The following is a 15,158-nucleotide window of genomic DNA, read 5'->3' as shown; positions in this document are numbered from 1 at the left end:
GCTAGCCGGGCCAGATGTGCCAGATGTGCTATTTTCATTTTCATTCCTTTCTCTCTCTCGAAGTGTGTCACTACTCCCTCCATACCTTTCTAATCCATGTTTTCTTCACATTCTTAAGGTCCGAGCCTCCTAAATTAATTTCTGGTCTGGGGAAGGCATTAGCTTCCTGAATGGTTCTCTGTATCCAGGCTTGCCAGGTCCTACCCTCATCTACAAACTCCACCCTCTGCAGGATGCCTTTACAAAATATATACTTGGCTAAGTCACCCTCAGCTTGGAATACTCTTAAGGGTTCATCACCACTTTCAAGGCAAAAATCCAAGTCATGTAGGATCCTTCACGATCTGGCACTTCTTAGCTTCCCTGCTCGATCTCTTACAACCTTCCCTTACCACCCCACTGTATGACCCAGCCTCACTGGGCTGGTTTTGAAGCACACAGGTTTAGCTTCTAAATCTACAGGTCTGATCTCACTCTCATGGGAAGACCTCGTCTATGCTGGTTACATCAAAAATTCATCCTTTAAGACTCAATGTAGGTGTCAAATCCTCCAGACAATCCTAACTAACCATCTGCCCTCTTCTTTCCCACTTGCCCCCACTCCCATTTTGATTCTGAAGCACTTCTCCTGCTGCATAATGATCTTCTCCCCACCATGTCTTTCACTAGATTGTAAGTTCTTTGAGCGCAGGGACTGGTTCTTATGGACATCTGAATCCACAGTCTAATAATTCCTAGCATATCATAAACCTGCACCAAAATCGGTTGAATGATTTTTAAGTTTTTATTTTAGTAACTGTGCTCAGCAGAAATATTTGACCTGTGATTGTCAAACAATACCAATAATTAAAGGCTTATAAGTGAGAAACACAATCAGTACAATAACAGGGAGAACGCTGCAGGGATGCTGGGTGTTGGAAACACCTACTCACCCTGCATGAACTCTGACTCTAAATAAATTTAGGATGAATCTCATCGTTAGGACACATGTCAGGCAAATGCCATTCCTACCTGAGGCTCTCATGAGGCAGCCCCTTAAACATAGCATCAGGAGAATTTCAGATCATGTCACCTTTTTCTCATAGATGATTTAATTTTTTCCTTCCTTTTTACTCTGCTGTGTATATAAACAGAAGATTTCCCTTACACATTCAAACACTGGCTTTTTTCCCTATCAAAGATAACAAATCTAAGTCTTCCATGTGGCTTTATTTCTTTTTTCAGTGGTCTCGACTTAAGAAAGCTGCAGAGAGTTACAACTTGCTGGGTACAGAGGAGGTGGTGGCACACAGCAAGATCCATGGATGTGGCCACCAAGGGAAGTAATCACTCTTTATGAGAAAATGCTCCTTAGCAGAGGAATCAAAGCTGATTAAGCAAGGCCTTTGATTCAAAGCCCATTCTACGAAAGTAACCTCCAGATAAACACAGAAGTCTCCAGACTGTCCATCTGAAGTTTAACTATGTCACATTAAAAAGGCAACTCTATAAACACCGACACCACTACCACGGGGGCCAGGGAGCAGCCAGATGTGTCTGAAGTAATATCCCACAGCTTTCCATCTGGGTCTCATCGCTGGCACCCACTTGCAGCTTTTCTTTTTTCTATTTACATTATTTACCTTCAAACTCCTTTTAGAAAACCAGGAGTGCTTTAGTAAAATACTAGTGAGTGCCTTTGGCACAATTTCTGTAACTGGGATTACAAGGCCTAGGGGTAGTGACTTAAGTCTTATTTCATGCAAGCTTTTAATTTCAAAGTATCCTTTAACCTGTCTTTTCCTACTCTGTCTGAGCATGACTAGTCATTTCTTCTTGTTCACTGATAAAAAGTCTCTAAGCAATTATTTGCATTTAAATGTTGTTTAAAATTATGATTTTGAACAATTATGAAATTTATGGTCAGTTAATTACTCAAAAGGCTGGATTATCTGATATTTAATTTATGGGAATTTTACCTTGAAATTACCATCTATGTTGTCAAGCTTGGTTTGTTCTTAAAGAGAAATGAAATCTATCATTTCCTGGAAAGGAAGGAACCAGCATGTTTTAAGTGCCAGACACCAAGCTGGGTGATATGTGAGCCCCTTGCCTCTTACATCCTTCTGAAGCAGACATGGTTTATTCACTTCCACAAAGGAGCCCAGGGTCCCTGGGTAAAAGTTGTTCCAAGTCATACTGCTAATAAGTGATCAGTGAGGACCCCTCTTGAAGTTCAGTGGGCTTCAAACGTCACGCCCTTCTTGTCCACTGTGGCAGGTGCCATCTATTCATACATAAATCACTGTGCCAGGTAAAACGTGGGACAAGAACATCCACAAAGGACAACATACTCTGCTTGGTAGGAACTCACCCTTGAGTAGAGGAAGGTAAGGCACAGGTATGCATAACTACAACCCCAGTATCAAAGCAGAGCATGCGCTAGGAGGGAGGCACTGTCATGGGGCTTCTGTAGAAGCACAGTGGGTGGAGCTGGGAGTAACCATGGCAGCGGGGAGGTGTGAGGTGTAGCTGGGAGAGAAGCTGGAAGGGGCTTCAGAGATGAAATCAGACTTGAGTTGAACCTTGCCAGCTGGGTAGGTTACTAGGAGAGAAGAGGGAGGAGAGTGTGGGCAAGGGTACAAAGACTGGCCCTGGAGATTCTTCCCAGGTGTCTGCCTGTTTCACAGCATTCTCCTTTGGGATTACCCCAATAATAGGAGTAATTTCCCTGGGATAATTAATTAATTACGGGGTAGATGCTTGACCAAGCTAAGCTAATCACCTTCTCTAAACCTGGATGTAACAAATTTTGAACTGAGATGAAATGCAAAACCTGTGGGCTAGAGAGTCAGGTTAATGAGAATATCCTACAAGTGAGGTTCCTTGATTTGCCCAAATTCCTACTGAGTTGTGGTTCTTCATCCTTTCCAGAGATTCTCTAAATATTCCAGTGACTCTCCAATAAATTTCCCTGTTTGCTTAAACTTGCCAAGGGTAAAGTGATTTTTTTTTTTCCTTCTTTATCCTACTAGTGTGGAGAAGAAAATGTTCAGGGGACATCAGGTTGTAGGCTATGTGAAGAGGTGCAATAGAAGAAAGGGCAGGAAGTGCCTGGGGCATTATCTCAGAAGTCACTGAGTATTGGTGGACAATTTTCTATTTCACTCTGGGAAATGGGGGCAAAGGAGTCACAGTCTGCAACTACTAACACCACTGCTGCTACTACAATCACTACAATGTCACATTAATTGAGTACTTCTTTTGCACTAAATACACTTTTAAAATTCTCAGTCCTTTAGATACAGCAGTTCATTTAATACTTAGAACAAGAATATGAGCTAAGTATTATCATGATTTCATGGATGAGAAAAATATTAGCCAAGGGAAGTTAGACAATTTACCCAAGTGATATAGAGTATACAGGTAATCTTTACAAAGATTAATTTGAATTAATCTGATCAAAGTACTTAAATTGACTCTACTGTGTAGAATCTAGAAGTAGGGAGACCAATTTTTTTTTTTTTGGTACCAGGGATTGAACTCAGAGGTACTCAACCACTGAGCCACATCCCCAGCCCTATTTTGTATTTTATTTAGAGACAAGGTCTCACTGAGTTTCTTAGCATCTCGTCATTGCTGAGGCTGGCTTTGAACTCGTGATCCTTCTGTCTCAGCCTCTAGAGCCACTGGGGTTACAGGTGTGCATCACTGTGCCTGGCTTAGGGAGACCAATTTTTAATTTAAGAAAGAAGTAAAGGGTTAGGTACAGGGGCGCCTGCCTATAATCCCAGCTGCTCTGGAGGCTGAGGTGGGAGGACCTCAAGCTCAAAGCCAGCCTCAGCAATTTAGCAAGGCCCTAAGCGAATTAATGAGACCCTGTCTCAAAGCAAAAAATAAAGAGGGCTGAGGATGTGGTACCCCTGGGTCAATCCTTGGTATCAAAAAAATTAAAAATAAATAAATAAAATTTAAAAAGACTAAAAGGAAGAAGCAGAAAGAGTAATATAAAGTTCTTGTGAAATTCACCTGATAATAGAGTATCACCAGGAATCTTTTGCCACTGTAAATCTGATTGGATTTAGAAACTGCATGAACTTTCAAAGATTACTCAGGTTTGTATCTTAGATGACTACAGGATTGGAAGATGCGATTTACATGTGAGAGGAGTATGTATGGTGAAAGCAAGACCACAAGTCTACTTTTGTACACATCTGGAAAATCTGTGATGTGGTATATGGATAGCACTATTGACCCATTATGCTAAATAACGTTCAATGAATGACAGAATTGAAATAATTCCCCAAGTGCCCAAATTTCTTTAAGGCAATAATGTTTAGGTAATATTTTTCAAATATTGGAAAGTTAAAGTGTTATTTTTAAGAAGTCCAGGGGATTGAAGCAAAGCTACAAAGAACTTGAGTTTCTTTTTTCTATCCTCAGTTTAATTCTGTTCTACTCAGAAAACCATTCTAGGTGGATCTGCCACCATCAGGCCCTGAGACTGTTTCATCCTTTTCCTTTTTCTTCCTTCCTTCCTTCTTTTCTTCCTTCCTTCCTTCCTTCCTTCCTTCCTTCCTTCCGCCCTTTCTTTCTTTGTTCCTTTCTCCCACCCCTTCTCCTCCTCCTTCTCTTTCTACTTCTCCTTTTTTAAACCAGGGATTGAACCCAAGGCACTTAAACACTGAGGCATATCCCCATCCCTTTTTACTTTTTTATTTTGAGACAGGGTCTCACTAAGTTGCTGAGGCTGGCTTTGAACTTGCGATCCTCCTGCCTCAGATTCCTGCCAAGCTGCTGGGATTACAAGAATGTGCCACTGCTCTCAGCCTTTTCTTCTTTCTTAACATCATTGAGTTAGATCTAGATCCACTAAGACCCTCATCCCATAAGCATGTAAACTTGGTTGGTTCTTTGAATGCCATAAAAGTGTTGTGAGGCAGGATCTGGGGGTTCCAGTTCCTTTTACTTAACCCTCTATAAAAATACATTAAAAAAAAAAAAGGAATTGTAAACCTTTCTCACAGCATAGGTGGGTAGGTTACACAGAAACAAGACAAAAATAAATGTAGTCTCTCCATGATGGAGTTTTTTCCCATTTCAGTTTTACTTTCTCCAACACAAAAATTATTCAGGACCTTGTATGGAAACAAACCCGTGGGCAACTGATCCCTTCACACACTGAAGCAGGGCAAGAACCAGCCTCACTGTTGCTGGCCCGGACACCCCCACCGGGAGCATCATCAGCTGTCCAGGAACATATTAGCAGTTACGTTTGCTGAGCAACATGTCAGATAAGGTTCTTGTGTGATTTCTAAACCCTGAGTAAGTGAACAAGTCAAGCTAAGTGTTTCCTCGGGCGTGGAAACGAACTGTGCATATGAACGCCCCACGCATGATCGGTGAGCAGACTGACACACACAGGCAGAAGGAGGTTGGGCTTGTCTTAATCTTTGCATGATCACGCTCTGGGTGCTTTGCTATTTGGAAGTAAAAGGGGATTCAAAAGGAGGAAGCCCTCACCTGCTTGGTGACTGATGACAGTCCCACTGTAGGGATCAAACTCCTTTCAGTTCTCCAAAAGGATCAAGCAGGATTCTTCTATCATTTCTTCTACTCTTCTGCCTAGATCACATGCCCCATCCCCTATCTCCATTTACCTCACTCCCAGACTTCCAAGAAGCCCTGCCTGACCAGAGAGACAGCCCAACCTCAACTGAACTCTGAGCATACCTGCTCCACATCTTCAGCACCTACAAGAGCTCTTGGTTTCAGATTTAGAGGAAACCCTTTTCCAGGAATATATACACCTTAGGGTTGCAAAAGCTTGTGTTTAAACCCTGATTCTACTTCTTCCTAGCTGAGTGATCTTCAGCAAGTTACTTGGCTTTGCTGAGGCATTTTTTCTTCAACTGTAACATGAAAATATTAATAAAGACTGCCTCCTATGGTTATTATAAGGGGGAGATAAGATAAAGCCTTCAGAGCAGTTGGTGTAGTGCTTAGCATCTAAGACACACAAATTGCAAGGTAGCTAGTTGTTGCTTCCAATCAAAGCATAGCCTACAAGAAAGCAGAAATTGTGCTGCATGTGAAAGCCTGGGCCTAATTATTCTGCTTCCCTCACTATTATGGTGTCATGTGTTGTTGAGAACATGAGCTCAGGGATCAGATCACTGGATTCAAATTCTGACCTCACTACAGCAAGGCTCAGTGCCTTTGTGTACATTACTTATCTGCTCAATCCTGGGTATGGTGCTCTGTATGTTGCCCCCTGGGTGAGTTGCACATTCACCATATCAACTTTTGGTAAATTTTTGTTTGCTTTCATTTTAATTGCCACACTATGAGTTTAGACTTTCTTTCTATAGCCAAGGAGGAGATTTAATCTAGGGGCTAAAGTGACTAGATTTTAATTTTAGAAATATCACTTGGAGAATAGGGGAGGGGACATGGGGGTAGGTAAGATGGTGGAATGAGATGGACATCATTACCCTAGGTACATGTATGATTGCACAAATGGTGTGACTAAATCATGTACCACCAGAGAAATGAAAGGTTGTGCTCCATTTGTGTACAATAAAATGAAATGCATTCTGCTGTCATGTGTAATTAACTAGGAAAAGAAAAAAGAAATATCATTTTGTTAGATGTCTGGAGGGAACACTGTGAGTGGATAAGAATAGAGGTAGGAAATAGAGTTAGTAAGTTAAAAATAGTACAGGTGTAAGATGATGAATATCTGAGTGGGAAAATGAAGAATCTAGAAGACAGACTGGTCTGAATGACAAAGGAGTCTGTAGTGTTGATAGAAGTGGGTATATGGTAATGCCTTTAACACAGAGATAATATACAAGGCAAAAGTGGATTTCAGAAATTATGGGAATAATGAGTTAATACTAAGTTTAAAATTCAATGGGACCCCTGAGTGGTTCTATCTGATGGATAAAGTGGAATTCAGGAGGAGGATTGGGTGGGACATTATACTGTAGTTGAGTCTATTGCAGTGGAAAAGACCTCTCCAGACAGCAGGTGGAGAAGAAGGGTAGAGGCTGAGCGTGTATCCAAAGAAGTCTTGAAGAAAGTGGAGAGCTAGAAGACAGGAGATTTGAGCAAAGAGAAATCGATGGAGGGAGATTGTTTCTGTAAGTACAGGGAAGTGTGCTCAGCTGTTTGATGGAGAGATGTTAAAGCAGAATGAAAGCTTACACATATCCACAGGATTTGAAAAGTAGGAAATCAGTGGTGACCTTCATGAAAGCAGGTTCATGGTCCGGCTCCTGTCTGTGTGACTACTCAATACAGACAAATAACTAAATGGAGAATGAAAATGAAAACCTCAGTAAAGTCAACAGGCATAGAGAAAAATGTAGATTGGCAAACATACCCAAAACACAGGAATAAACCTCTCCTACTTTTTATACAAATATCATGAGTAGGTACAAGCCCAGGTTGTCCATGCCAGCAATAATTCTTACCTGAAGAGACCAATCCATACAAGTGACCACTCGATGCTTGGACCAATGCTCATCGTAGAACTGACGATTGAAAGATAGATTGGCTCCAGCCTGAACATCCCTAGAAGGGTTTAAACAATGGAGGTAAATAGGATGCTTCAGAACAGAGCTTAATTTCTACCCAACTCATAGTAAAACAGTGAAGACATGGCATAGGCAAAGCACGTAAATATTCTCTGAAGCCCAAATACCAATCTAGACCACAAACTCTGGTCATAAACAAATGAATTGAACGTGGTCTCCTTTCTGAAAAGCTCTTTCCAATCCAGCCCACACATTGTTCCAACCTTCATATGAGATCTCAATTTTGTTTCAGGTTTCCTCTTGACTTGTCCTGGAGTATTTTCCTGTCCCTAAGTGGTTCTAGCCAGAAGCAGGGTTTATTAGAAATCTCCTTGCTATTAAGGGAACATAGCCCAGAAGGAAATTCTTTGATACCAATACCATCTTATCTATCATTAGCTTAGAAAGGATATGCATGTTTTATCTTCCTGGAAACCTCAACTGGCTCTGCTAACTTCCTTCTTGCTCAATAGTTATAATTTCTGGCAGGAGACAGGCATGGTGGAGAGTGGAGGATTCACCAGATGTGTTCAGATGCTTACTATTCTTTCCATGGACCCAAACAGCATTTAGGTCTGGAAGGATTGCACTTTGGCCAGTGTTTACTCAGCTGACTGACAACTGGCCCTAACACCTCCTTTAAAGAACCCTGTGCTGCTCATACAGTTGCTCCACAAGGCTGAAAACTTAAATTGAGTAATGCCTGTTCTGCACCAGCAGCTACTGGATATGCACAAGAAGCTGCCTAAGTTGCATGAGTTTTGATTCAGAAATTCTCTTACATTCACCTTTCTTCCATTTATTCCCACCCGCCCCCCCCCTTTGGACTGCACCTTGCATTGTTTATCCTAGATAGTGCTTGCTCAGTCTGGGTGACCTGGCTCCAGAATACTTATTTGGGCTCTAACTGGTTGACCTATAATGATGTTTATTTCCCCTGGTAACCCTTCCTCAGCTCCACCACTGCACACTCAGGAAAGAGGTGCCTACATTCAGGTCTTTCCAGGAAACCAGCATAATGCTTTGCCAGGCACTTGGAGGGATAGGACAAACAAAATCAACTGAGCCATAAATAATGGCTTTTTTATTATAAATAATAATAATTGCAGAATATATATATATATGTTTAAAATATTATTGTCTCATCAAAGTAACCTAAAGATGCTTCTAGCTATTAAGAACATTCTCAGAATTCCCTTTTGAAATTGTTCTCTGAGCCTTTGCTACATTTCTTTGAGCATCTTCAATGATGGTATGATGTTGTCCTTTAAGAATGCATTTGAAATTAGAAATAGTTAAAAAAGGCAAGTAAGCCTACTTTCACATATTGTTTTTAGATAAAAGAAATCTTCAGCTTAGAAAAAAAAGCAGCTATATCTAGTTTTTTTTTTTTTTTTTTTTGAGATCAGTAATTGAACTCAAGGATGCTTAACCACTGAGCTACATCCCCAGCCCTTTTTATTTAGAGACAAGCTTTTGCTAAGTTGCTTAGGGCCTCACTAAGTTGCTGAGGCTGGCTTTAAACTTGTGACCCTATGTCTATTTCTTATAAGACTTATAAAGTGTTTCCTGCTATCCTATAATGACAGTTGACAGCCACTATATTTTCTAACACATACACTACATAACAGAGAAAGGCATTTGGTGCCCCTTGCTTTTATTGATTAGTTGTTGTGGTGGTTGTTCATTTTTATCTGTGAATACCTCCTTGTCATATGTGTTTCTAAAAGTGCACAAACATATGCATCATCTTACAAGACCAAAAAGAAGAAAAATTTTCCAGTACCTTTATTGTCTCCCACATCAGTTAAGTCCTTTTATATCTCATGTTTATGTTCTTCAGCTTCCTGTTTGCTTAGACATCAAGAAATAGATCTAGTGGATACAATACAAATCTCCTTTTGCCAATCATAAGAATGTTTTCTTAAAGTACAATGTATGTGACTCTGCTTGTCTCTTTCACCTGACTGTTCTCAAGATGCCAAGTTTAAAAACATTTTACAGAGGCACATGATAATTACAGGGAAACTTTAAGACAGAAGTTTATAATCAAAGCTCATAGTCAAAGCTGTTCGGCAAGATCAGTCCTGGAATTTCACCCACCTCTGATTTTTTATATATGGAGTTGCCTAGTCAATACATAAGTGGATTTAAAATCAACCGACAAAGCTAGGCATGGGGGTGCATGCCTGTAGTCCCAACACATGGGAGACTGAGACAGGAGGATTCTTGAGCCCAGGAGTTCCATTCTAGCCTACATGAAATAGCAATGCCCTGCCTTTTTTTTTTTTTTTGTACTGGGGATTGAACTCAGGGGCACTTGACCACTGAGCCATATCCACAGCCCTATTTTGTATTTTATTTAGAGACAGGGCCTCACTGAGTTGCTTAGAGCTTCACTGTTGGCTGAGGCTGGCTTTGAACTCATGATCCTCCTGCCTCAGCCTCCCTAGCTGCTGGGATTACAGGCATGCACCACTGCACCCAGGAAGGCCCTGCCTCTTAAAACAGCAACATTGAAAACAGCAAAATCCCCAGCTCAACAAATAACAGAACACACTCTATTTTAAAAATGCACACAAGAGACTAACCCATCTTTTTCTTCTAACTCTCGACCACTGTAGTCAAAAAAGATGTCAGAGTCTTCAGCCAAGGCTCTTTCAATGACCCGTATTGTTCGATCAAAAAAGATGAGGAATTCCTCTGAATGCAGGATCTGCTGCTTTTCTTCCTCTGTCAGCTCCCTTGGAGGGGCTTTTTGTGTAAAAGAGATGATTAGGAAAGAAAAAAAGGACAATTAAAAGATTTTCCAGAGAAATCCAACTTTTGAAAGAGACTGCTCATCAGGGAGTAGTAAGACACAGTGAAATGAACCATTGTTAATATAAATTCTAGATCATTCTTAAATTCACAGCAAAGGCTTTTGCAGAAATTCCCACAAAAAGATTTCATCTCTGACCTAATTACTGTTTTGAAGAATTGAAAATGATTACAAATGAGAACAGATTAGCATGTTTTTAACAATCGGTTCTAAATGTTATTTTCTTTGGAACTGAACTTGAGAAACAGCTCAAGTATAGCATGAAAGAAATTTATAAAACTACATATATTAGATACTATTATAAAGCCACACATATTAAATAATTAGGAACCCTCTATGGTTACGATCCAGACTATAACTTTCCTCTTTCTACTGGGTGAACTCACTTTCTTTTGCATAGCTTGTTACTAAGGCAAACATTTGTTACACAGCTCTGTTTAAAGCTGAAACATCTCTTTCCAAACCTATTGTCACCCAAGATATCTTCTGCCTTTAAATATGGAGCAAATAAACACTTCTATAAAACATCCACAATTGTTTTTATTCCTGTTGTTTTTAGCATGATTAATTTTATTAAGCTAAATTTGAAGATAAAAAAAATGAGCCAGAGAAATGACATAACTAGCAGTATGTCACAGGGTCTGAAAATTAGCTCACCTCAGAGTCACAAGTATGGTTATATAAACCATTTATTGGTGGCAGGTTTTGCATAAAACTGTAGGGAAAGGATTAGAAACTCTCCCAGACTGAAAAACCCTCAAGGGCAGATACTGTCAGCCCAAACTTCAGAGTGGCTCAGGAACCCCACCTCAGCACTCCAGCAGAGAGGCTTCATCGAACACTACTTACTCCTCAGTAGCATAGAAGCTTATTTTATAGGAGAGGCAGGTATTAAAATCATAGTTGGGCTCCAAGGTGGAATCTCATCCCTTCAGAGTTACCCAAACACATCCATAGTCACACCCTACCCACCCCACCCCCACCAATAACCAGGACCAGTTTCTACCTGGTTGTCAGAGGATTCTATTAAGTACAGTCACTGGCAGCATAATATTTTATAGAGGTGCTCTCTGATTTGACTAGACTATTGGCTTTTCAAAGCCCCTGTCCTAAGAAATCTGAATGCTGAAGAAGCCCCCCCCCCTCCTTTTTTTTTGCACTGTCATGACAGTGATCTCAAGTCTTTAATGTTCATAACACCTTTCCTCTTTTGGCTTCCTTATCTCTGTCAGATAGCCTGATACAGAGAGTCTGGAAGGAACTAGGAATCTGTTTTTTCAAGAAACTAGAATGATCCTGATGCAGTTTGGTTCACAGTTTAAGAAATGCTGTCGAGATAGTATCATGGCAAAACATGATTCCTCAGCTACATCAGAGACCTCCAAACAAAATCCACTCCATAGTTTTTAGCAGTCCTAGACAGAAATAATTCTCCAGAGCCATAAAATCTCCCATGTGTACGGGGACTGTCCAAAATCCCCATTAACTTTTGCTGTGTAGTGTTGCCCAGTGATCAGTTTGAGAATGGTGACATTGGCAACATGTAGATTTAGACTTTGGCTAGGAGTTGGGGGAATCTGTGGAGGCTATTAATAACATGAAGAATTCTACAAAACCAAGCTAGAACCAAACATCTCCTCTGCCATTTGCTAGCTTTGATTCTTTAATCCATAAATTGAAGCTCTCTGGGCAGCTGTTTTATCTGTACAATGGAGATAGAATGATACCTAGACTTTAATTCTGGCTGGTTTAAGGGTTAAAGATAAATATTCTGGGCAAATAGTTATGCTTTCAATAACTAGTAATCAAGCAGTAACTTACTAGTCTACTTCCTTAAACCCCTTTGAGGCATTTAAATTATCTCCAGAATACCATTAAACTACTAAATGTAACACAGCAAAGGGGGGAAATACCCTACAAAATGCTCTGTTCAATTTGTTGGCTCATTCTATTAAACAAATAAAGAAGTGTCACTAAACAAGGATAGGATGGGCCAAGAAGAGGGTCCTATTTAGAAAGATTCACTCAGTATTGGCCACTCTTAATGGATGACTTGAGATACACTTGATATAAGCAAAGATATAGGAACTTTCCCCTTCCATTCCTTTTTTTGTGATATAAAAAATATCTTTCCAGTCTGTTTATCTTTTTGAGCCACTTTTATTTCACCTGGATCTTTCCTTATAGGTCCATTACCTTGAATAAAAAAATAGCATCTGTGTAATTTTCTGTAATTTTTCTTCTCTGTAGCTTATTGTCACTTTGATCTCTGCTTTCAAGACATACAACCTCTCCTCTAAGAGAAACATAAATGGCTGATCAAAGTGTACTCGCAGAGGCCAAGCTCAGGTAGCTGAAGCAGTAGCCTCTCCAGATAGTATGCTTGATAATACAATATTTGGTCTGAAATTAAATTCCTACTGAAGCAAAACAAAGGATATACTTTATATTAAGCTTTGATGTCTGAAAGAGATCAACTGGCATTTATTTTGCACAAAATAATAATATGCATGTGCAGATGAGTACTCTTTAAAAGTCATAAACAATGTTCAACTTATGAATTCAATAGGGCCATAGTCATTTTTGATGAAAAACCTCCCATTACTTCCAAATCTTTAAATTGATAAGTGTTATTACAATATAATGAAAACATAATGAAGTATCCAGGAATCACAACTAAAAGGTGCATTCAAAAAGCAAACCTCTCTAGGCATTAAAAAAAAAAAAATCCGCAAAATGCAAAATACAGGCATAGAGAAAAAGAATAAATTATTTTATTCTAGGATGGACCCCAAATTCATCCTGAAATATGTGTTTCTTCAGCTTTTCCCTATTTCTGAAACCTAATTAATTATTTTCAACAAGCTCACCTTATGAAAAGATAGAAATTAATTTAATAGCAAAAGGCATACCAGAACAAAACATGGGCATATATTTTATTTTTCTTATAATTTAAGCAGAAAGTGCTATTATAACAGGGTTGGTTGGTTTGTTTGATTTTACAACCCAAACATGGAATATTTCTTTCAAGATCTGATAGTTAACAATACTTCATGCATTTAAAGTGCCTGTAAAGGGCTGGGGATGTGGCTCAAGCGGTAGCGTGCTCGCCTGGCATGCGTGTGGACCGGGTTCACTTAAAATTCTCTCTCTCTCTCTTTCTTTCTTAAAAAAAAAATAAAGTGCTTATAAAAATTCTTTATGAAAAATAGAATATATAGATATGACTTAAATATAATCCAAATGACAAAATAATTTTCAAATGTGTGCTCTGTCAGTTTTTCTTTAATTATTCCTACCTACTATATTCCATGTCTTTTCTAGGGTTCTTGGAATTTTTTTCTCTATAAAAATATAAAGTTAATAATGAAATTCACAGCTTATATTGAATGCCTTAATATCTCATTTTTAGGTCAATTGGGGGGGGGGAATCTCATGACAATAGAAGGGAGAACAATGGAGTAAGAAGTATGTGAAAGGGGAGGAACAGCAGAGTGAAATTAACCAGGCCGTGTTTTGTATGAGCATATCACAAACGACTTCCACATTTATGTGTAACCATAATGCACTCATTTTTTAAAGTCAATTTTAAAAGGTTATTTTTGAAGTATCTTCTTCAGAAATGTCTTACTTTGTTTCAATGACATAGCATTACATTTCAATATAAAAGGTTACATTTAAAAACATTTTTTCAGAATATCTAAAAGATAAAAAATAAATAAATAAACCCAGGAAAATCATCAGATTAAATAAACAGTGGCTCTAATGGGAATTTTACAATAAAACCAATTCATAAACATCAGCAAGGAAATCAAACTAATGAGGAAGGGCATCCTTCTCTGAAGTTGATGTGCAATTTATGAGTTAATTTGCATTTATAAGAGTCAGACTTTGGATTCTGCTGTTCCAAAACTCTAAACATCCATGAAGATCCTGACACTAACATGTCGAAATTTCCTAAATGTTGATGAAAAGCTAAAATGTACCTACAGTTTTTTTTCCTACTCTATGTTATAACAATAGTAAATCCAAACTACATTTCTTTACTGCTTAATGCATTTTGATATTACATGGGCAAAAATATCAAAAGCTAGTGAGCACTGGTTTTTCCCACATCCCTCTCACCACTTTTTAAAATCTTCCTTCCAAAATAAAAAGCCAAATGGATCTCTCAAAATTGTGTTCCCTGATTTGAAACTGTGTATGTCAAGTTTCAGCCCAGAGCAAATTTTTATGGCTGAATAATAAATCCTGAAACGCAGGGTTCATATTGGAAGTGCTGACACAGCTCTGACTACCATGCAGTCGTGCAAATGGCGCCATGATTATATCTGCAAGAGATTCTTTTAAAAGTTTGCAAAATACTGTTCTGCTTAAAAAAAAAAAAAAGCCAGATAGTTTGATGCCAACATAAACATGCTTTTAACCCATTATGTGCTAATTTGCAGAAAAGCCATTAATGGAGAATAAGGCACACAGCACAGCAGTAACAGGAAATGTCCTTACAAACTTCTTTTTGACTTTTAACATGACTTTAATCAATTCCATGAAGCATGAGTAACAGTTAAAACTGAAGGGTGTTTTTGCTTGGAACTTAAGAAGGAGGTTGTTTTGCCTTGCCAGGGAAGATGATTTGGAGATTGGGTTTGGAGTAGGGGTGGGGGTGAGGGGGTGGGGAATCCATGCCAAGACCCACAAAAACTGCTCTGGCTCCTTATCATCCAGTATGTTTTAAGCGTTTTTGCAAAAGGAAAAAGAATACATTTTAATAGATCCTG

The 15,158-nt window shown here is 39.1% G+C and overlaps 1 protein-coding gene across 1 annotated transcript in view; it reads right to left on the bottom strand.

Moving 5' to 3' along the window:
• Window positions 1-15,158, bottom strand: part of Dync1i1 (dynein cytoplasmic 1 intermediate chain 1) — a 293,109-nt gene that overhangs the window by 100,749 nt on the left and 177,202 nt on the right. The window contains exons 8-9 of the mRNA XM_076861407.2: window positions 10,151-10,313; window positions 7,458-7,557 (exon numbers count right to left, since the gene is read on the bottom strand). Coding sequence (XP_076717522.1) covers window positions 7,458-7,557; window positions 10,151-10,313 — 263 coding nt within the window. The remainder of the gene's footprint in view (window positions 1-7,457; window positions 7,558-10,150; window positions 10,314-15,158) is intronic.

The sequence above is a fragment of the Callospermophilus lateralis genome, chromosome 1, assembly GCF_048772815.1.
Source record: "Callospermophilus lateralis isolate mCalLat2 chromosome 1, mCalLat2.hap1, whole genome shotgun sequence".
Classification (NCBI taxonomy): Eukaryota; Metazoa; Chordata; class Mammalia; order Rodentia; family Sciuridae; genus Callospermophilus; species Callospermophilus lateralis.
This window is presented reverse-complemented; position numbering and strand designations above follow the sequence as displayed.